The sequence below is a fragment of the Lissotriton helveticus genome, chromosome 6 (genome assembly GCF_964261635.1).
Source record: "Lissotriton helveticus chromosome 6, aLisHel1.1, whole genome shotgun sequence".
Lineage (NCBI taxonomy): Eukaryota > Metazoa > Chordata > Amphibia > Caudata > Salamandridae > Lissotriton > Lissotriton helveticus.
This window is the reverse complement of record NC_136067.1, coordinates 1,053,107,008-1,053,131,566: the sequence shown is the minus strand read 5'-3', so window position 1 is coordinate 1,053,131,566 and position 24,559 is coordinate 1,053,107,008. Positions and strand designations below refer to the sequence as shown.

The 24,559-nt window shown below is 43.7% G+C and overlaps 1 protein-coding gene across 1 annotated transcript in view; it reads left to right on the top strand.

Annotated features, from left to right (window-relative positions):
• The window catches only part of LOC144762609 (uncharacterized), a 265,230-nt gene that overhangs the window by 96,691 nt on the left and 143,980 nt on the right, over positions 1-24,559 (top strand). Inside the window, exons 4-7 of the mRNA XM_078647837.1 lie at positions 4,476-4,589; positions 8,153-8,275; positions 11,419-11,547; positions 23,382-23,486. Coding sequence (XP_078503963.1) covers positions 4,476-4,589; positions 8,153-8,275; positions 11,419-11,547; positions 23,382-23,486 — 471 coding nt within the window. The remainder of the gene's footprint in view (positions 1-4,475; positions 4,590-8,152; positions 8,276-11,418; positions 11,548-23,381; positions 23,487-24,559) is intronic.

Below are 24,559 nucleotides of genomic sequence, written 5' to 3'. Positions count from 1 at the left end.
TTTCTGTGTGTGGTGCCTGGAGCACGACTAGGACACCAAGTAGTTCTCTGATTACCGGGCCATGGCCCCAAAGACTTTGAGGGAGTGGGCCCTGAAGCTGCAAGCAGCCCGGCACGTGACTCAACAGAAGTCGAGGTCCTGCTCAAGGGAAAGGTCCTGGGAGCGTTCGAAGAGCCCGAAGTCTTCTTCGTCCCATTCGAAGTCCTCAGGACAATCCGGTAAAGGCACAAGAAGACAAATTGCTCTTTTTCTTCTCCTTGTTTGTCGGCCGACGAGATAAGAGAGCCTCTGCATTCTCTACCTCATTCCCTGGAACTTGCGCCTGAGTCGGCTCCACGCCTCACTGAATTGCCAATGGCTGGAGAGACACCCGCCCAATTCAAGGAGCTCTATGAGGCCATGCACCTCATATTTTGGTGGCCCGAACCAGTGGATGTGCTTTTGAGCAATGCAGGGTTGGCAGAGGCCCCATCTAGTTCTGCTCTGTCCCTGGTTCCGGTGGGGCCCCAGGGATCCATTCCTGGATTCGGTCTGATGCCAGCTGTGCAATCTTGACCTTCCCCGGCGCTTGTCCCAATGCCGTTGCTCCTGACGCCATCCCCATTTTCATCTCCGACACCGACATGGTGCTAGATAGGTATTGCACAACCCCAATTCCAACACTGACAAGAGCCTTGCTTCCTAAATCAGAGCCTGACCCCTTATTCTCATGGGCTAGGCCTCGGGGAAGACTTGGAGGGGTCGATGGACCCTTTAGAAAACCAGCCCTATGAGAAAGTACAGAGTATGGACTGGTATGAGGAACTGGGTGAGGCTAGCGGCTCAGATACTTCTTCAGATGCTGGTCTGCTTTCTTCCCCTGTTGTGGCTACAGAGGCGGGAGCGTCCTATGCCATGGTTGTGCGGAGGGCGGCTGAGGTCTCTGACCTTCAGCTACCCTCGGTAGCTGTCAAGACTAATCTCTTGACTGAGGTGCTACAACCAGGAGTCTCCTAGTCGGAACCCCTACTCCTATTCAATGATGCCCTCACTGATGTGTTTTATGGTACCTGGTCCAAACCCAGCACAGGAGCTCTTGTTAATAGGACAATTGCCCGCTGTCATCACCCCACACATGGGGACCCAAACCTCCTCATCCAACACCCTACCCATGAGAGCTTGATGGTCCAACCCCACACCTCCCACGTCGCTTTCCCTACTGCTCCCCCGGATAGGGAATCCAAGAACCTGGATTAATTTGGGAGGAACATGTTTTCTTCCACCAGCCTACTATTGTGGTCCGTGAACACAGCATGCCTTTTGGGCCGTTATTCCAAAACTTTGTGGGATACAGTTGCGCTAGTGCTGCCACAGCTCCCGGAGGAGGCCCGGGCTGTACTCTCCCAAGCTGTCACTGACGGGAGAGACACAGCATTGTGGTTTACGCTACAGTGGCCCTTGAGCGCCATGCCTGGCTGAGGACGACTGGCTTTCCGGCGTAATTTTTAAGCTTCCCTTATGGACAAGCCCTTTGATGACACCGTCTCTTCAGAGACAAGGCGGTCCTGGATATCTGTCAGGCAGCATTGTGGGCTTCGCTGGGTACGTTTACCTAACACTACTGCCTGGACAGTCAGGTCTGCATAGATGAACGCTTTGCCCGTTCAGTCCTTCAGTACTTTCTCATTTGAAATTAGTTTGAAGATCCTCCTCTCGGGATGGTATTGCTTGGGTATCTATTCAAAAGGTAAGCAATCTGCGGATAGAAGTCTCTATTAGATGAACAGGTTACTTACCTTTGGTAACACCTTATCTTGTATAGACTATATCTAGCTGCAGATTCCTTACCAACCCACGCATCTTCCCCACCCTACGAACTGATATCTAGGGACAATAATTACATCTTCAGGGCCCTAGTTTTGACACACCAGTGGCCAGTGTTATTTATGGCTCCTTTCTTCTGGTGTGAAAAGTAACTGACGTCAGGGCACCTGGATGCCGCCTATATAGGTACCACAAAGTCACTTCCGGCACAGACGACGACAGACATGGAGCAGATCAACGCCACCTACTGGCGTGCCGGGGTACTGCTCACGAAAAATCTTCAGGATCCAGTCTGTTGTCTGGGGAAATTTAAATAGTAAGGAATCTGCGGCTAGATATGTTCTCTAACGTTAAGGCGTTACCAAAAGTAAGTAACTTTGGTTTGTTAAGATTCGAATAATGGAGAAAGAGCCATGACAGAATATTATAACATGCCTTGTTTTTCATATACATTTATTATCTGTATAATGTAGATAGACGGATCCTTCAAGGTCGGCAGTAGGCTATCGGGCAATAAGCAGAGTGTGAGCCAGTCATGCTGGGGTCTCTATGGCCTGATCTGGAGAAGTGTTTAACCTGCCTTGCAGAACCCCCACCACCTACTCACCTGCACTGCAGGTGACACAATCAGGACAACACATCATAGAATGCTCCATTGCACACCCATGCTATATGGAAAGTGTAAATTGCCCACAGCATCATTTCTTACTTCTTTTCTACTTTAGCAGCATTGTATCAAAAGGCACTGGTAGGAGAACTTGCTGCTTCTCTACAGACAGTAAAATCTCCATCTATCACCTGGGCACTCACAGCATTCGAATATCTTCTGAGCTGAGAGGCCTATATTTATTATGCTCTTACTGGCATCTCATGCACTCATTGCTGATGGTCTCACCCAGTGCTCCCAGCTGCTGATCATTTGTGATGGAGACTCACAGTGGCTTGACTGATTCTGAGTTCCATGTGTTGTTTATCCCCAATTTGAGCTCTCATATCTGATAGTGATTCAGTTAGCAGGCAAGGAAGGGTATTGTTACATGCTTCATCATTCTTGTTACAGGACCCTGATGGGCAGGCTATAACACATGGGGATGCACAATGATTGTGTATGTGTCTGTTCCATCTGGATTGGTCTAATCAGCCAAGAGACTCTATTTTTTAAAGGAGGCCCTGTCAGGTCTACTGGGCAGATTTACTTGGTAATCAGATCCCACAGTGCTGCATGTGTTTCAGCAGAAAGCCGTAGCCTAACATGAGTTGTGACATCTGGCAAGTATGCAATAGTGTTGGCACTCCATTCCAATCAGGTTACCAGGGTTTTATTGTGCCCCCAGCTGTCCCCTGGGTAGTCCCATCAAGGGACGGGTTGTGAGTGCTTGGGGGTTTAGCTACTGTTAGATCCACTCATGGGGGGGGGGTCCCAGGGCAGGCATAGCTACTGGGCCCCAACCCTGATGGTTGAGGTAGTTTGCCACTGGTTTTCTTGGGGCCTGTCCTGCTATGGCTCTGAACATTGGGCCAAGTGCAATCCTTCCCGCACTTGACTCTCAAGGTTGTGAGGCTGAGCAGTTAGAGTTCTCAGGGATGGGGTGTACAGGCTCAGAACTCAACAATCACCCAAGATGCAATAAAGTAATATCCAGCCAAGTGCTTATCTTTATGAAACAAGTACTTTTTATTCCCACAGCTTAACTAAATACTGTACATGTCAGTCTGTACAACAACAGAGTTGTATATTTCTGTGTTCTGTAAAGGAGGCACTTCCCAGTAACCGTCCTTTTCTCCGCTGCGATTAAGGTTCCCTCTAGTACTGTGTCCACCTTTCTATGCAATTAGGCAGGGTTAGGCTCAAGAGCAGTTCTCCCTAATGTTCTCACTAATTTAATATGCAGCCAAGTACAATAGTTTATTGATCCTTAGTCGTAATTCTGCTATCCCAGCAGACCCACTGGACTGGCCTGGCGTGTCTGTTTCACAGCCCTGGAAGCAAGCTAACCCATGCAGTTTATGTGCATGTCACTTTCGGTAGGTGGTGGATGCAGTTGCCTCTTCCTCCTTTAAACCACAGACTCCTTGCTGCAGGCTTGCAGACATGGCTTCTCAGTATGGTATGGTCAAAAAGTAGTCTTCCTCTATCATAGCAGGCAGGCAAGAATCTCGGTACCTCAAGCTGACCCTCATGTCTTCCAACAGAAAGTGGTTATTCCAAGGTGGTATTCTCTAATTTTTGGGGCACTGACTGTCAGACAGGCAGACACCATCTCTGGTTACACAGCAACTCTTTGAGTAGTCTGGGGACTACCTCCCTTCCTTGGTCAAGAAGATCTTGGGACTGGAACAAAGTAGGGTGTTTTAGATCTTACTTTTATGCACAGTTTCCTGACAGAAAATGTTGAGCCAATGTCTGAAACTTCGAAATCAGTTTGGGGTGGTTCTCTTTCGAAGTATCCTTCTCATGCTTCTCTCCAGGTTCAGTCTTTGTGTAAAGTAAGACTCATAGCAAGTAGCACTAGGGCTTTCTCTTTCAAGAGCCCACACAACATGAGAACAGTGCAGTGTGAGGTTTTTATATCTGACTGTCATGATCCTTTCTGAAGCAGTAATCAAATACTGCATAGATTATATTGTACTGCAGAAAGATTCACAATACAAATGTTATTTTGATTCAACAGGGCTTCCATCTTTCACTTCTGACAATGATGGGAGTATCCAAGAGCAACTGAAAGAACATTTAATTGGATACTCTGATGTTAAAGGAAGAGAATGCATAAATAGCCCCAGCTCAGGTAAGCCGGTAATGTTCCGCATAGTACCACAGAGAGCCAAAGCTCTGAATTGCAAGTATTTACTTACATGGTGTTTTGAGCTATTGCCTGTGGCAAAGCCCACAAGGAAATTTATCTTTTATATGTAACATTCTTGATTCAGATTTCTGGTATTGGAGTACTACAAGAAATGCAAGCTGGCAGGACAAAAAGCTAATATAACATTACAAATATTTTATTGGTAAGAAATCCCTTCATTCATAGAGCAAAATGTTTGAGGTGTTGGATGTCCCACTAAGCAACAAAATAGCCACTATTTGGAGTTGCTCTGGTGCTGCATTGGAATTTATTTAAAATTCTTGCAAACCTATTTTTCTTTTTGTTTTAATTTGCCTGAGATCTGCTGTTAGGTGAAAGCAATCTGTATTGAATAGTGGGATGGTTTGATTAAATATTCTGAGTGTACTGGGTTTACTATGTGTGAATGAGGCCGGCCGGTACACCACTTCCTTGCCGCTCGAACACTGTGAGGCCTAGCAGTAATAAGCAATGGCCTGCTGGTGGCCCTTAGTTCACCATGAATAGTTACAGTCCTTCCTGTTTGGCTTCTCAGAAATCCTGCTGTGTGGGACTTACTAGAGGTAACAGTAGGGGTAGTTGGGCCCCAAGGACCTCAGGAGCCAAAAGCAATTCATCTTTCCTCTAGTGGTGCGCCAGGAAGCGCGTTTGCAAAGTGATTGTGTTAGGGGGCGGGTCCCCCTTCCCTTGGCTGATTTCGGCCCTGGAGACTGGGAACCCCATTCCCTGGGGCCCGGCCATTAGGGAGTGGGGCTGCGCGGCCCCGCACCCCGGGCCAAATTTAGCACCGGGAACCCAGGAGGCTGCTGAAAGGCACCATCCTGTCTGTCAAAGCAGTGTTCATCTGTTTGTCTGCATGCATATTTGCAGTTTGGCTGTGATCTGCGTTATGCCTTCACATCTAGGTAAGTATTAGGTTTGGTATTTTTTTCCCTACGTATGACCACTTTAGTAACGTGGTAATAAGTAGGAAACAATATTTATAATTATCTATACATTTTTAAAAATGTACATACTACCTCACAGTATTTAATATATATAATATATGTATATATATATATATATATATATATATATATATTTTTTTTTTTAATATACACGACACTATATTTTACAAATATGCTGTACTGCAGTTTATTTTCTATTTTTAACACATTCAAATATGCAGAAAACACTAAGGAGTCGAGCAGTAATACTTACAAATGACACCCTTTACTGCTATAAAAATATGTGAATTGTTTTTTAATAAATACATTTATCTATCTATTCCTACTTTAAAAAAAGTGGTAATAGATAGTGAACAACAATACAAACTACTGCTTGCCAGTATATAAAACGGAAATTTAGAGCGCTCAAAACACAGACCGTACAACACACCAAATACTGTGTTAAAAACTATGACTGCCTTTTCCCTTTGATAACACAGCTATTGGCCACTCCACTGTAAACTATTCACTCTACACCACTCCATTCTACACCACTCTGTTGTACCCTATTCCATTCTATGCCACTCCACTGAACCACATTCCACTCTACTCCAATCCACACTATTCCACTATACGACACTATACTCTTCGACAGTACACTTTACAACACTCTTCACTCTACCACGCTCTACTTAATGACATTCAACATGACGACAGTAAACTCTTCGATTTCACATTTTTAAAAAATGTTGATAATTCTTTTTAATTCACGGGGAAAAACTAAGGTTAGGGATGTTATAGTTAGGAAAACTTTATTCTTTCTATACAACCAATTTAAACTACACAAACATTAGAAATTATAGTTCTATCTTAAATGTAAAATGTACGCACCACCTTCAAATTACTATAACTGGTGCAACTACTTATCCTTTGTTGTTGTCACCTCACTAGCCACACTAGATTAACTATAACTCACACATTTTCCATGCACTGGTTATACCCTTCTGTATCACATCACTTATACCAAGTAAAATCGTAGCCTTCATCCATAACCCTTATGGCATCTCAACTGACATAATTTGTCGCAACGCAGTGTATCGTATCTGGGATCGCCACACAGCCAGTGATTTGCAGATTACTCTAGGTCATGTCACTGTTTCCTTTTATGGAGATGATATTCTTTTGCACAAGTGGGTGAGACTGTGACTAGTATCTCTGAAGAGTGTAGTTGTCCGAGGGCATCATATTACTTTGTATACCCCTGTGATGTGAGAGGTTGTGGAATTTGGAGCTAACCTGTCCAAGTCCAAGAGCATTTTTCTTCTACACATGGTCTTCGCAAATTGTGAGGGTCAGGTAGGCATTGCAGAATTGTTGTCATGTGCTAGCCTTTCTATATGATAGAATGGGTTTCTGTGTCCCAAACCTAGGAAAGGCATTACTCAGCAACTCAAGCACAACACACTGCACAGCGGTATACAGAACAATTTCTGTACAACCCACAAACACTAATGAGAGTTCTATAATATCACCCACGAGACTGCGGTCTCTGGTGTTAGATAAAAACCTGCCCTCTACACAGACCTACGGTATGGGCCTAGTGCCACCTAGAATCTAGTACTGAATTTAGACACAATTTGAAGCAAGCGACCGGACGAAAAGGAAGAAAGATGGAAGAAAATAAAGATAGAGAATGGTAAACAATGGAGAAAGCAGGGATGAAAAAACGATGTCTTCAAGTTACATTAATTCAAAAGCAATAGCACCCTTTCTTTGCGTCAATAAGAATCTTATTTTCCCTTAATGTGCATTGAAACTAAAAAGGGGGTCTCTACCTGTTATAAGAATACCAAGAATACCTACTTGCTAGGAATCAACCGTACTGTTATATTCAAATTATGTGCAGTTATTATTTCTTTCAATTTAACATTTTCACTGCAAGTACATGGCCACCAAGTTAAGGCGGTATTCATTTTGATTCTGTGGCTTATGCTTGCATTTAAAAATAACTCTTTAACCACGGTGCCAGTCTGCCAGGGTTAGTTAGCCCCGTTAGTTTTGACAGGGATTGTGATTAATTTAGTACTTCATTCATTAAATAATATAAAATTTGCAGGAATTGCAAAAAGAGGAACTAGTCGCACATGTAACTATATTCAGTTTTTTAACAATTCATGGAGATAACTAATTTGATGGTCTATAGGACTCAAAGGTTGAGTTTTTTTCAGAGTTTGATTGTTGCCGTTTTAGTTACTGTTTTAGTTATCCTGTAGATTGCCAAATGTCTTCTTTAACTTATTATTTGTTCGTTTATTGCTTTGTAAGTAGTCATTTTTTATTCAATGTACTAATTGTTTCTCTAATTTACGTGCTATATGATTGAACTTCAATATTAGTTTTCATGTAAATGGGAAGAACTCGTATCAAGGACTTCTCCTCCATAGCTTCTTAAACATTACCCGTTAAATTTTACCAAATGTACTGAAGGATGAACATTGCTCTCATACAACTGTGACACAGCTAAGTTTTACATGCCACAAGAGATTTAAACAAATTACTCAGATGTTTCTTTCACTACAGGGCCTGTGGATGAGGATGTCTTTACTGTGCCAGACATTTCCCTAAAAATTAAATATGAAGGTAACCAGTACCCCAAGACCCATCTGAACACTGAGAGGACAGAAAGCTTAAATCCTTTTAGAGGTCAGTAAGTAGTATACGCTTACATTCATTGAATAGCCTCAACACAAAGCTCTTGTATTCCCTTGAAATCAAGTATGCCTTCTCTTCTTGAAACTTTATAGCTCGCCCTGCTCTCCTTAAGCCTATACCTGTTTTCCCAGATCTTTTCACCCTGCTCTCCTTAAGCCCTATCCCTATTTTCCAAATTCTTTTCACCCAACTCTCCTTAAGCTCTAGCCCTGTGTTCCTAGATCTTTTTATCTTGTTGGTAAGCAGTAGTACATGTCTAATCTACTACATACTTTCAAACATCATTCTCAACACCCACTGAAATTTTTTGTTGTTTGTTGTAATTTAAAAGTGCTCTGGTTCCATCAGGCTCCCTTTCTGCTAAAGACCACTTTAAGGAATTAAAAAATGCTTGTGAAAGGCATCCACATTGGCGCTGCTTTGGGATAGAATTTGACTTTGAAGTAATAATAATAAAGGGAATCTTATCATGCGCAGACTTAGCCCAGTGGGCATCAAGGCGCCTAATTCCAAATCCAGCTCATGACAAAAACCTGGCAGCTCAACCTGTGTAAGCTCTCGAAAAGCACCAAAGTGTACAATGCTGCTTCCTAAAACAAACCTCTGTGCAAGCAACAAGATTCCTGATGCTTCTGTCTGAATAGAAATCTCCCCTTTGATAAGTAAAGCCTTTAGTGACACCAACATAGATAAAAATGATTGAATTCAAGAGGATTATAGACAAACTTGAAAAAGGAAAACTAGAGGAGAGTACGGTGCACACATGGTCACAGTGAAAGAGTTCTGCTTGACGCGAGATGCTGTACCCCCTCCCACCATAGATGTGTGACCTGGAGGCATGCAAGCTTTGCTCAGAAATCAGAATCAGTAATCGTCTACCCTAGAAATAGCACCTTCAGGTGGTGAGCACCAGCACTCATTTCAGTACTTATTTTGCACAATCAGAGTTTGACAAGGAGAAAGAGAGAGAAAGGCTTAGGGGAGATAAAGAAAGTGAAAAAAAGAAACTGCAAGAGTGAGCTAAAGAGACATAGTGGTGGGTAGTTGAAAATAGAGGCATGAGATGAAATCAAGACTACACAACCTTGGTATTAGTCAACACTAACTGCCACATGCATCATTGTAGGAATTTGCGATTCCTAAATTGCGAAAATTAAGGAATCGCAATTTAGGAATCGCAAATTCCTATGCATCAAGAAATCGCAAAAGTTTTTGCCATTTCTTAATTTTCCTTATTTGCGATTCCTTAATTGCGAATCGCAATTAAGGAATTGCTTTACATTGATTCCTATGGGCCAAGAGGCCCATAGGAATCAATGGGAAGGCATTCTCATTTTGCAAATTCGCAATTAAGGAATCGCAAAATGAGAATGTAATTTCAAGGGTGCAGGGGGTGGTCCAAAGGACCCCCCCTGCACCCCTGAAATGTCACGTAAGTACATTTTACTCACACACATGTCCCAAGGGCATGTGTGTGTGTAAAATATACGTTTCAAAAATGCACTTTTGTGCATTTTTGAAACTTTTCGCAAATTACCATGAAGGGAAGGTTTACTTCATGGTAATTTTCCCCTTCCTAATTGCGAATTCGCAATTTAAAAAAAATCATGCATAGCATTTAAGAAATCGCAAAATTTGCGATTTTTTAAATGCTATTGCAATTTAGGAAATCACAAAAAATTGCGATTTCTTAAATTGCGAAAAATTAAAAAAATGATGCATCCCAAAAAAGGTTTTTGCATTCGCAAACGGACGAATTTTGAGATTCGCACCGTTTGCGAATGCAAAAAAGCTTGATGCATGTGGCCCTAAGTCCCTCCAATTGCTTGTTTTACCAATTAAGCACTACACACAAAGATCTAATAGCATTTTAAGTGTTTATCAATGCCCTCCCATTCAGAAGGATGGTTGAGATGACCTTGAAACAACAAACATGTTTGAGCATTTAAGGATTAGTGTCATTTACGTCCTAAATCTTTTACGAATGATCAGTGAGTAAATTCTGCACATCATGTGTTTCATTAGCCCAGTTGGAATGATACAAAGATACTAACCGATGACTCCTCATTAAAGTAGACACAACCTTTAGCTTAGCTACTAATGGAAACTGTTTCAAATCACAGAGGAGAGATAGGCTTACATAATCAAGGTGTTTTGTGAGCGAGATAGTGCACTTGATTAGCACCTGTTCTTCAGGCCGCCTCCAGATGCTGGGAAATTGTACACAGAGGTTTCCCATTTTTAATACTGAGAGAATTTATTAAGTGATATCCAGTTTAAGACGGTGCTTGTCCTTTCCTTAGCAAATATGAGCATGTTAAGCCTTCTACAGAATCCCAAAGAAGACAAACCTTAGGTGACTGGCACTTCCTATGATCATAATTTATATCTTGGCATAGTTTTATTTCACCCTGTTCTGCTGCCGCCCAAAGATTATCTCCCCAACCAGGCTAACTTGAAAGCAAGTTGTGCTCTCTAATAATGAAAGTATTTACATGGGATGTGGTTGTAACAACAACAACCATATCCACAACAAACAAAACACCAGCAACCACAACACCGACAACAACCACCAAATAACAACCACCAACAATCAATCAATCAATCAATCAGGGGTTTTAAGCGCCCTACTCACCTGAGTGGATCTCAAGGCACTGGAGAGGTGGAGGGGTATAGCAGTGCTGTACTTGAAGTGTCGGCCTGTGGTTAATTTATGACGAAGTTCTCTGTATACAGAAATGTCTAAAAGGTGCACATATGTGAAGAATTTCTTTGTGAAGGGGTTTAAATGCTAACCCTGCTGCTCATCATCTTTTGCACCCCCTCCTTTTCTGGGACAGTTAGGTTCTTGAATTGTATGCTATGTTAATGGAATTCATTGAGCACACTCCAAGACAATGTACTGGATTACTTGGTTAAGCACATTTATAGATCCTCTGTATTCCAAGACTTTCACTGTAAATAGTACCTTTTTTGTAATCCAGTACTGCTACTACTGTATGGAGCCAGTCCCGAACCATATGTTGGACAAACCTCTGAATACTAACTGTTCAATTAGTTGAGGCAATTTAACAAAAATATGTATGTCGACAATGTTTGGGGATGTCTAAACGTTTCACTTCTGTATTTAACAGGTGATGATGTGGCCAATTCTAATGTAGAATGTAAGAAAGAAAGAAAAAACAACCAGCTCTTAAAGGATCTTCTGGATCCAGACAGAGTAAGAAGCAAAGACATGCTCAGCACAGGCCCTGGAAGAGATGGTAAAATAATTGTGTTCCATACTGTTTCAATGTTGTTTACAAACAATTGCTTCTCTTTATGTTGTCTGGAAAGCTAAAGCACTCTGCACACCAAAGGATCGTAACTGTATACTCTGAAAAGTAGAATTAGAACAAAATATATCTCTTTGTGAGATCCTGATTCGGAGACCAATATGTTTTATTGCCTTAAGTTCTCTTCCAAATGTTGTCACGGCTAGAGTATCATCTGATCAACCAAAGGAACACTGCAGACCTGTGTAGAATAAAAAAAGTCAGTATGTGCGCACCGCTTGCATTGGCCATGTATTGGCACATACCTCTGTGCACTGTTATTTAAAATGCTTATTGTAGGTTTCCAGTATGTGTGCAGAATGGACACTTGACATGGTTAACAAAAGAAATGCAAACACACTTAGAGCAGAATGTGTGAATGTGCCACTCTGCATGGTTTTACTCTGTTGTATGTATCACCTTTGCTGGAATCCTCTTTTCCATGAGCTAAGCCACCCTCTCTCCACCAATGCTCCACCAGCCGCTCTCTCTTCTCTGACATGCGACTCTGAAACTGATCAGTCTCTTCCACATCTTACTGCCTTTAGGCAGAGGACTTGGAGGAGAGATGTGTGTCCAGCTACACGTGACCAAGGATAATTGCAATGGCTGCGTTTTAACTGAAGATTGATACATAAACTCACTGTTGGGCACTCTTTGAGGGTCACCATGGTGCTTTATATAGAACCAACTTCCTATTTTGTCCTCAAACTGATTTGGTGGTCCAAGATTTTTTTTTTATTGTTGTTAATCTCTATATCAGCTGAGGAAAACCATGAGAGAGCATGTCCAGGGCAAACACCTTATTGAACTATTCCTTCAGATCTCATTTTCTATACTACTCTATCGAGGATGTTCGCCTTCATTGAAGAATCCTTTGAGTATGTTGAAATAAGGCAAGATGGTTGAAGAAGGTACAAATTGGCATGCTGCATTGGATCACAATGTGACTGTTGTGTTGTGATTGTTGGATTCAATGTTATATCAGTTTTTGTTGTTGGAGGATTTGCTGATTTAAAATTGTTTAATAGTAGGGTATCTTTTGATAACTGATTCTACACTTCACCCTTTCTGGCTTAGACTGTATAAAACGGGCTGTCCATGTCTTCTAAAGTTTTGTCTTAAGACTCCCAAGTGATGGTGCCACATAGGAACCTGGCTAAGCCTTCTTTAATCTAATTGACTTTTGCTTATGGTGATGTTTCTCATTGGTTTGTGTTTTAAGCACTCCATCACCACCTCCTGTGGAATATTTAAGCTACTCTTCTGCTATAAGCTTTATGAACCAATTTCTTTAGCTCAACTGTGTAGCATTTCAAGAGCTGTATGTGATGTTTAAAGATTTTTTCTGTGATCTTGAAGTCGATTAACCACACGAGTTCCTATTATATGGCGAAGTGGCTTAATCTTCATCCCTCCTGGATGTCAGATGAAATTTGGCAAGCGTGAGGTACTGAAATTCTGAATCCGTTTCATAAAAGTCATCGTACCATGACGATTTTGGTAGCATCAGACCGAAAATGGCGAGGTTAAGGTGTACAAGTATTTTCGTCATATTCGAGTGACGAGATCACCGTGAAATCAGAGTTTCCGTTCTGAACCCTCGGGTTCCATCTTGCGTGTGGCAGCCATTTTGTGGTTGCCCTCACATAGGCCGATGATAATGGCCGAACGAGTCTCCAAGCACACGTACACTTTAGCTGACTTCAGAATGACCTGAGCGAGCGACCCTCTTGCCTGAAGCCAAACTTGTTAAGCCAGTTCCTTTCCCAGTAGCTGATCAAGATTGCTGATCAAGACACAAGACACCATCAAACCTTTTATTATGTCTTATCTTGCTCACACCTGTCTCTGCTCCTTTCTTTATGGTCCATTTACGATGGGGATGTGCCCGTTTTTATGGTGGGTTCGATCGACCTGTCTGATGAAGAATGTTGGGTTTGACTAAAAATTGATTGTGGGCTGGACAAACTAAAAAATGGGCTTGTCATCATTATTCTGCGGTTTTATCGTGAAAACATGTGAATGGCCAACTGTAAAATCCGCCTGAAGCATAGTATTTGGTATAAGAAGGGATGACTAGCTTTGTGAAGTTGAGCAGTCTCCTGAGAACATACACCGTGTTGTACTTCTAGGATACCGGTTACTGGCTGCAGCCAATAAATCTGATCTTTGACGTCACCAAGAAGTTTCTGTGTTTCTGTAGTATGAGACAGGAGAATCCGAAGTCTTCGGGTGTGTCCCCTGGCACCGCTGGGTTCTAAATAACCCGGTACTTCATTTGGCGCCCAACGTTGGGCGATTTCAGCGGTACTGGTCCAAGCCTGAGGTTCGTGAGGAGCTTCGTGTGAAAATTCTGGAGGAAGGCCAACCACTTCATCGACCCCTATATGTCGTCGTGGTCCGAAAGTCTTTGCGGCGAGGTTCCCCGCTTTCCGATGGCTACGAAGGACTGCTGCCCTGACTATCGCCCTGTCTTGGACCCTTTGATGATTTGTAGAGCGAGACGATAAACGAGTCTTCTGGTGACGTCATCGATACCTCAGTTAAGTATGAGTGGAGCGTCTCCCAGTCCTTAGTATTTTGGGTATCCCCTTGGGATCTTTGATTTGGAACTTGCAAGTACCAAAGCCGAGGGACTCGTGTATTCACGAGACTATCGTTTTTTGATATTCCCTTGAAGTTTGAAGCTAGGCTAGTGAGCAAGGTGCCTGGTCTTAGCAGACTTGGAAATTTGTTTTGTTGTGGTTATAATAGGGATTCTCGATTGGAGGACTCGTGTCCGGTTCCTCCAATTGGAACTCCAACCTATGAGCTCTATGTGAAGCATGGCGTGGGCCCTATCGCATATAACGAAGTATGGATTTGTTACACAAAGAAGGACGGTGTCCTACAATGGCCCCGATATGGTAGTTTCGACACGGAAATTTTATATAACCTAGAGGTTAGACTTTTCAAGAAGAAAGCCCGGCCGGCGATGTTTGACTCTTTCCGCCTGTGGCGAAAGGAAGCCAAACAGAAAGAAATTAAATTAGCGAAGAGGAATAAAAGAGAAAATGGTATCTCGGTAATGCAAGCTGCTATACAGTTTAAAGATAACGAAGAAGAACAAGCAAGTGAGCAGTTGCACAGGCAACGTAAAATGGAAATTGATAAATGCTACCCAGTTTTGCCACCTCTTCAGCGAAATGCGATGAAGGACCTTGTGAAAGATCCTTTGATGTCACATTTGTTGGCTTTGCCACTCCCTTATGCGCAGAGTGCTACAGCACCTCTGCAACCTTTAGTTGCGCAACCTCTGGTTGCTTTGCCTCTTACTGTTGCACAGCCGCCAGCTCCTCTTCAGCTGGCTCCTACTCCTCTGGTGCAGCCTTCTCAAGGGCTGCCGACTTTGCTACCTGTTCCGTCTTTAATATCTACGACTTTTTCACCTGTTCTTACTGTTTCCTCTGCTACTGCCCCTACATTAGCTTCTTCTCAGTCCGCTTTATCTCCTGTTCTGTCAACTTCTCCTTCTGTCCGACAGAGAATGACGGACACTGTTACTAGTCTTTTGTCTCCTTTCTTTGGATCATTAAACACGACCCCCGCTTCAGAGCATACACAGTTGCGTAGCCAACTGCCTGATTCTAGAGAGAAGGGAGTATTGGTCCACTTGGCGCGTAGATGGGTTACCGACCCTACAAGATACGAGTTAGAGTCTGTTATGGATGTCTTCCGCCAATGGGAAGCACCGAAGCAGACATATGTTTTTGATCAAATGTGTGTTTTTCTTCTCGAAGAATTGGAGGATCGTGACTTGGAACCCAATCCACCTGAGTTGTGTCATGTACGGTTCGAGTTTGCGAAAGGCATGATTGTGGGTTCCGACGTTGAGAGAGCAGTTGCGACATTGTTGTCATTTAGAAATGAGGCTATTTCTCGATCGTTGTTTGAGCCTGATCCCTCTGTTAGGAGGGAAGTGAGACAGTATCCCATGAGAGAAGTCCCCCCAGTTTGGAAAGAAGGAGATCTAACCGCTAATCCACCTGTTCAGCCTCATTTTCAGCGTGTTTGGGTGCATGTTCCATGGAAGCGAGCTGAAGTCTTGGCCCTTAAACAGACCTTACCTGACCCCCGTAAAAATCCTGCAGGCTATTATAAGGAATTATCACAGACTGCAGACTCATGTGTTATGAATTTAGCTGATATAGACATGTTGTTTGGAAATGTGGTCCCGCAGCCTTTGTGGGGTTTGATTCGTCACACGGATCATGCGCAGGAGTTGGAGGACACATGGGCTAATGTTAGTGCGGCAAATGACAGACAAGTAGGCGGTGCTAAACCTGAGCCTTTAGTAGCAGAACTCCCTGGTAGGATCGTTACTTACATGAAGACTCTAAGGCCTGCGATGCGTGTGAATTGGGATAAATTGTCTGCATGCAAGCAAAAGAAAGAGGAAACTGTGTCTGATTTCTTCACTAGGTTTGAAGAATTGTTTATCGACCACAGCGGTCAAGACATGAGTACAGAAGGCGGTCAACGATTGTTCGTTGACAAGTTTGTGCACAATTTGCTTCCCGAGTTGTGTAAGAAATTGAAAGACTCAGAGAGTTCTTGGGCCGTTTCCTCTTCAGCACAGATATTGGCTACTGCACAATACTACGAAAATAGAGATAAGGACGAGAAGGACAGAGCAGACAAGAAAACGAAAGAGTTAAAAAGGAAGGTTCTTTTACAGCAAGCGTATCCGCCCCGTAGTAATCAGCGTGACTATCAGCAACCTCAGCAATTTCAGAGAAACTCGCAAAGGTTCGAGTCTTTTCAACCACGCTTTCCTGTAGGCCCTAATCAGTGTGCATATTGCAAAGAAGAGGGTCATTTTAAAAGTAGCTGCCCTGTGTTGTTACAGCGCATGAATGGTGTTTCTAGCGCAAGAGGTCGGGGTGTTCCACAAGCTCTTAGAGGTAGAGGGCGTGAGGATTCTCCCAGAATGCACGTCCTTTTCCTCCTCAAAATTCAAAGAATAGTTTTGATCAGCAGAATAACGCGTCTGGTAGGACGACTCAGTACTATGCCGATGACTACTATGCAGAAGGTGAGAATATGGAAGGTGATGATTGCTAGGACAGCCGTAGACAAAGAGAGGGAGTTGTTTCAGTTCCAGTAGATCAGAGTGGACCTTATGTTGAGGTGATTACATCAGGTGTGTCAGAGCCTTTTCTGTTGGATACTGGTGCTACGAAGAGTTCTATTATGCACTCTAAACTCCCTGGCGCACCTTTGTCTGGCGAGACGAATGTTTCAGTAGGTTTTTCTGGCGCCCCGGTTAGGAACCCGATTTCTAGCCCTATGACTCTTTCTGTTGGACCTTGTGAATTCGAAGCACCCCTTATTCTGACGACAGGTTGTGGTGAGAACTTGTTAGGATTGGATCTGTTGAAAAGATTGTATGCGACATTGTATTGTTCTCCTTCGGGAGTACAACTCACATTGGGTAAGAAAGTGGTCTCCCGATGTATTTGTCGAAGGATAAACTTCCGGCAGAATTGGTATCTCTTCCTGATATTCTGTGGGCTACTGGTCCTAATGACGTGGGTCTTTTGGAAATACCGCCAAATGTTGTGACGTTGAAAGCGAATGTTAAAATGCCGCGCATTCCCCAATACAAGATCTCTAATGAAGGTGAGAAGGCGTTGCTAGCGATCATTTATGATTTGATTGAGAAAGATGTAATTGAAGAAACGAGAGGTAATGTTTGCAATAGCCCTGTTTTACCTGTCTTGAAACGTACTGACTCTTCTCAGCCACCCGTTTACAGGTTTGTGATCGATCTTAGAGAGGTGAATAAAATCGTTGTGCCACAATTTCCTGTTGTTCCTGATATCACTGCCTTATTAACTATGATTCCAGCTTCCGCCACTTGGTTTTCAGTGATTGATTTAAAGAATGCCTTCTTCAGCATCCCAATTGCCGAGGAGAGTAGGGATATTTTTGGTTTCTCTCTAGGAGGTCGAAGCTTCCGGTTCAAGCGCGCTCCTCAAGGCTATTGTGATAGTCCGTCAATCTATTGTCAGGCTTTGAAAACACAACTTGATACGATTGTTCTACCTGATGGTGCTGCTCTTATTCAGTACGTCGACTATTTGTTATTCGCTGCAGATACTGAAGAGATTTGTAAAGAAGCCACCTTGTCGTTGTTACGTCATTTGTCTAATTTGCATCATAAAGTGTCTCTCTCGAAATTACAGTACTGTCGACAAGAAGTGACCTACTTAGGTAATTTCTTATCAAAGGAGGGAAGAAGATTGACCCCAGAACGAATTCAGGCAATTGCAAAAATGAGTGTGCCAGTTACACAGAGAGAATTGCGTGCCTTCTTGGGTATCACGTCATATTGCAGACAATGGATACCAAATTTTTCCCTACTGGCCAAACCTTTGGTGGCATTGACTTGTAAAGATACACCAAATCCCCTTCCGTGGTCCGAAGAGTGTCAGAAAAGTTTTTCGGAATTGCGCGATGCATTGTGTTCTGCTCCTGTGTTGGGTACCCCCGACTACAGTAAGCCCTTTACACTGTATGTCCATGAGAGAGAAGGATGTGCATTGTCAGTGTTGACGCAATCTTTTGGGGACAAGCAGCGTCCATGTGCGTATTTCTCGTCGACTTTGGATCTGGTAGCTAGAGCGTTGCCGAGTTGTCTGAGAGCTACAGCGGCAGCAGCTGTTTCTATTCGACAGTCTGCTGGTTTGCTGATGAATAATACGTTGATTGTAATGGTTTCACATGCAGTGGATACTTTGCTAAACAGAACCAAGACACAGCACTTAACTAGTGCTCGATTGTCAGGTTATGAGCTGACACTTTTAGCGAGCCATGTGCACATAAAGAGATGCAACACACTGAATCCAGCTACGTTGTTACCGATTGCAGCAAAGTCAGATGTTTCTGAACAACATGATTGTTTTCTCAGGACAGAAGAGGAGACGAAAGGAAGAGTAGATCTTAGGGACACTCCTCTTGTGAAGTGCGATGGTACCTTATGGGTGGATTGTTCGTGCTTCAAGCTTCCGAATGGTGATACGACTGCGGCATATGCTGTTACGACCTTGCATACGATTGTTGAAGCTGCACATATCCCACATAACTCCGCTCAAGCAGCAGAGTTGATTGCACTTACGAGAGCGTGTATATTAACAAAAGGAATGAGAGTAACCATATATACTGACAGCCAGTATGCGTTTGGTGTGGCTCACAGTTTTGGACGATTGTGGAAGGAACGTGGGTTCCTCACGTCTCATGGAGCTAAGATTCAGCATGGTCAGTTGGTAAATGAGCTCCTCGAGTCACTTACTTTGCCGTTGCAAGTCGCGATTGTGAAATGCAGTGCACATAAGAAGGTTACTGACGACGTTGGTCGCGGTAATGTGTTTGCTGATGAGGTTGCGAAAGAAACGGCAAGAGATGTGGTAAGCCGAATGTATGTTGCGGGCCCTGCAAGATGGATTGGTGACGTTGGAATGTGTGAAGATACGATAGAGAGTGTGAAGTCTATCCAAGCTGAAGCTACAGAGAAAGAATTGAGTGTGTGGAGAGAGAGTACGGGTAAATTGGATGCGAATGGTTGTTGGGTTGAGTTGTCAGAGCATCAGCGATGGTTGTTACCCAATGCGTACGTGCTTGCAGTGGTTACAATGGCGCATGGAATAGCTCACATCAGTGTGAAAGGGATCTGTAAGTTGTTGGCTCCAGTATGGCAAAATGCTGGAATTCCCAAGTGTGCAGAGAATGTGGTTAAAAATTGTATGGTTTGTCTGAGATACAATCCTGGTAAGGGAACTCAAACTCCAGCTGGTCATTTTGCGCCTCCAACGTATCCGTTCGAGGTTTTGCAGCTAGATTTCATCCACATGGAGAGTTTTAACAACTTGAAATACGTACTCGTTGTTGTTTGTGCCTTTTCGAGATGGGTAGAAGCATATCCCCTAAAAGATAATACTGCCTTGTCCACAGCGAAAGCCCTTCTCAAAGAGTTCTTCCCTAGGTTTGCCGAGAATGGTTTGGAGTGACAATGGGAGTGAATTTGTGGGTCAAGTGATGAAGAGAGTGTGTGAAGGGCTAGGAATCCGCCAGAAGTTCCATGCTGCAAATCACCCCCAATCAGCTGGACTAGTAGAGAGCTATAATGGCACTCTTAAACTAAAACTGGCCAAGATACAAGCAAGCTCTGGCCTTAAATGGCCTGATGCTTTGCCATTAGCACTTTTGTCAACTAGGATGACTGTACATTCACGAGTGGGACTTAGTCCTTATGAGATTGTGTTTGGTCGCCCGGCCAACATATGGGGAATGCTGAGGCCGACGAAATTCAGCGAGATTGAACACCCTGTACTGCTTGATTACTTGTATGATCTGACGGCTAAATTGCGTGTCTTACACCAACAGGTTCATGATACACTGCCTCAAGCTTCTGGAGATACAGGGCATGCAATCGATCCTGGATCGTGGATACTCATCAAGAACTTCCAGCGGACAAAGAACGATCAGCCCCGCTGGATCGGCCCCTACTTGGTGCTTTTGTCCACAAGAACTGCAGTACGAGTGCAAGGAAAAAAGAACTGGATCCACGGCGTACACTGCAAGAGGGTCCCTTTGCCTCTGCCGTACGACCGGTGGGTCCAGGAGGGTATTGCTGATTCTGAAACTGAGACTGTTCCTCGTTTTCTGCCTTTCAGCGATGCACGTTTAATTGGGACAAGTTCTGAGCGTGAAAGCGACGACCTTTTGCAAGAAGCCGTGCCACCGTCAGTTCGATTGGACACTACCGAGCCTGAACTCCGATTCCAAGACCAGACGTTATCTGGAAAAAGCCGTTATAATTTGAGACCAAGAACCGTGGACAAATAAAAATTATTTTTTACTTTTTAGAAAAAAAAGGTTCAGCTCTCCCATCCGAGAAACTGTTTTGACCGATTTTTGTTTTTCGAACCGCCATCCGGGTTCAGCTGTAGGGTCGCGGCGTCAAGTCTCTGGAGTGCAAGCCGAAGGCACAAGGTCGACGGTTCTGGTTGGTCCTAGGGCGTTCCCTGGACTGACAGACGCATTCCTTAGCACGGAACATCCTACCTCCGGGAGCAGCAAGGTTAGAGGATGGAGTTTTTCGAGATGGAGAGACCTGCCAAAGAGATGAATTTTAGAGCCAAACTGTGTACAGTGATGACTAGAAAACGTTTTCTGATATTATGCATTTTTATGTTACTTAGCGTGATGGTGTTTTTAATGGGATATGTTTTATTCTCTTTTCGAGTGACGTTTGCACCCACTCCACAGCCCATACCTCCGTCTACTGTTTCCTCGCATTCTTTTCACCCTCTACCTGAACATGAGTCCGTTAGAAGATTAGAGTTTATTAATAACTCCTTTGTTCAGCTTCTGCACCAACACCAATTAGTAGTGAACACAACTAACTGTTGGGTGTGTGGTCTTATGCCTCATACTACTGATAAAGGTATTCCTTACCTAGTCCTGCCATTCAGCTATAATGGTTCTGTGTCTGCATACCGAACGATGTTGATCTATGCTCGCGAAGTCCACCCCCTACGTTCTGTGAAAGACAACCCAAAGAATAGTGCTCTGGTCAAGGGAATAGTCGACATGATAAAGGGAGCTAGTTCCTATGAGGCTATCCCGAAAGATGAGACACTAGCGTATATTGGATGGAACGTGACTGGATATGGAGCGAGTCTGAGTGAGAATCAGCAAGCAAAAAGATCCTCTCCGATTTGGATTGTACCCCATCAGGGTCATCAATGTCTGCAAGGTAATGGCAAGAATCCAAGAGCTCGGTTAGGGAAGAGTATCTGCACTGAGACGTATGTTTTTGCGTCTCAGACTTACCCATCGTTCCTAGCAGCTAAGGGTACCTATTTCATCTGTTATGATAGAGCATACACATGGTTGCCCCCTGATTTCTCAGGCACATGTTTTGTCTCGTTCCTGTTGCCTCCCACCTACACAGCTGCGGCAGATTACCACATGACAAGGGTAGTTAGAGGCGTCTTCAGTAAGGAAGATACTGCAGGACAAGAATTGAGTGACTTCTTGAAGGGTTTTCTGCCGTTTTGGGGAACTATGGTTAACAGCAGGAACATACGACAATTGACGAGGGTGGTTGAGTCCACCGTAGTTGAAACTGCCGGTGTCCTTAGTAACTTGACTGCTGAGCTCCAGTCGGATCGTCTTATGACACTTCAGAACAGAGTTGCGTTAGACGTCATACTTGCAGATCGAGGTGGGGTATGTAAAGCGATCCAATCAAGTTGCTGTGTTTTCATTCCAGATAATGCTCCAACAGTGTACCAGGCCATTTCCAGACTGCATAAGATCTCCGAATCTATACACGTGGATAAAGCAGATGGGTCGTTGATGGGATGGTTTTGGGGACTGTTATCCACGTGGGGATGGAAGATTCTGATGATCATTAGGATGATCTTAGCCATTCTTTTCCTGTTCTGTCTGTGCGTACAGTGTGCTCCTGCTATATGTGGCCTCTGTGCTACATCGTGTGTAAGGAAACCTGTACCAAGAGACGTGCTAAGTAATAGGATGATGCTACAGCAACATCTTGATGACCTGATGAATATAGACCTAGACTCAGACTAACATGGGTTTAGGTTATTGCCTATGTAAGGGCAAAAGGAGGGTCTGAGGTACTGAAATTCTGAACCCGTTTCATAAAAGTCATCGTACCATGATGATTTTGGTAGCATCAGACCGAAAATGGCGAGTGTAAGGTGTACAAGTATTTTTGACATATTCGAGTGACGAGATCACCGTGAAATCAGAGTTTCCGTTCTGAACTCTCGGGTTCCATCTTCCGTGCGGCAGCCATTTTGTTTTTGCCCTCACATAGGCCGATGATAATGGCCGAACGAGTCTCCAAGCACACGTACTCTTTAGCTGACTTCAGAATGACCTGAGCGAGCGACCCTCTTGCCTGAAGCCAAACTTGTTAAGCCAGTTCCTTTCCCAGTAGCTGATCAAGATTGCTGATCAAGACACAAGACACCATCAAACCTTTTATTATGTCTTATCTTGCTCACACCTGTCTCTGCTCCTTTCTTTTTGGTCCATTTACGATGGGGATGTGCCCGTTTTTATGGTGGGTTCGATCGACCTGTCTGATGAAGAATGTTGGGTTTGACTAAAAATTGATTGTGGGCTGGACAAACTGAAAAATGGGCTTGTCATCATTATTCTGCGGTTTTATCGTGAAAACATGTAAATGGCCAACTGTAAAATCAGGAATGTTCGCCTGAAGCATAGTATTTGGTATAAGAAGGGATGACTAGCTTTGTGAAGTTGAGCAGTCTCCTGAGAACATACACGTGTTGTACTTCTAGGAAACCTGTTACTGGCTGCAGCCAATAAATCTGATATTTGATGTCACCAAGAAGTTTCTGTGTTTCTGTAGTCTGAGACAGGGGAATCCGAAGTCTTTGGGTGTGTCCCCTGGCACCGCTGGGTTCTAAATAACCCGGTACTTCAAGCGTGATCTGTATGGTTTCAGATACAGCTCAATCATTGTGAAGTGAAGAAACATAGTAAGTTACTGGTTGTGAATCATAAGTCCTTTTATTAGGAGCTAAGATCATGTTTGTGCCAAGCTGTAATGTGACAGCCGGACTGAATGCAACATGTATTTTCTTTGCAGAGATTCTAGCATATTAGAATTGCAGTGATATAGCAAGCCTGCTACTAAATTATTAAGATTTTGAATTACTCCTTTTCTGTTCTAACAGGATTGTCAGATCTCACTTCTGACAATACCTCGACTCTGGGACAAGAATTGAATGTAAATGGCTTGGATACGCAGATGGCCCAAAGTTGCACCATCGCTGGCTCACGTAAGATACTTATTTCTTTTGGTCTTGACATTTGTAAATTAATACACACATGCGAGAAGTTGGCCTGGTATATGCTGTCCACTAATTAAAGTGGGCACCCTGTACCAGTCCAAACAACCCTTATGGTGATTTAAGAGGTCAAAAGACCTTAGAAAGCTATCCAAGTGGGAGCTGTGGAGAGCAGCCTTCAGGCTTAGTCTTGAAGGAATGTTAAGCAGCTTGTTTTACCAGAATGCAACCGTATAGTATTGGTTAAATGAAAGGAGAACCACACAGTAGTTATACAAATATGTATTTATTAATATAACACTCTTTAAGTATGACACAGTGCCCTCTATACGAGGATATTCACAAATCACACAATACTGTAGCACAGAAACAAGAGTAAATAGCACTAATACACAGTGGGCGCCAGGGGGAGACCAAACCATATACTAAAATAGTGGTATAAGAACCACGACATGAGTCGAGACAGTGTCTTGAGGATGTAGAATCGCTGGGCCCCAAGGAAACACCCAAGGTGAGTAAGTTGAGAATCAACGGAGGATGGATGCGGTGTGGGAACACGACCGCATGCTACGTACAATTCTGTGGGAGAGTTGCGGTTGAAGTTTCAAAGTTTATGGACCCTTTTTAGTGGACTTGGAAGAAATCCTGTGGAAGTTAGGAGGTTGGAGAGCCACCCCACCCATGGATACTGTAGTACCAGAGTTACCTATCCCAGGGAAGCCGGGTGCATAGGTCTGAAGTGGCATTGGAAACCGCTGTCGATCTCTATGGAGGACTTCGAAGAAGAGCCACTGCTGGGAAGAAGAAAAGTGTCAGTTGGAATCCAAAGGTGGATTCTTGGTGAAGAGTACCTGAACGCAGAGAGTACAGAGTCTGGGACACTCAGGAGTGACCAGCGGCTCTGTAGACGAATGCCCACCAATGTCGGGTGCTTCAGGTGTGTTGAGGGGGTTCTTGACTCTGCAGCCACCGAGACCAGGAGCCGGATACGAGCTGTCCCACGAAGGATGTCGAGTACTGAGGGGTCGGTGTCTGGCTGGAGCACCAATAAGCCTTGGCAATGG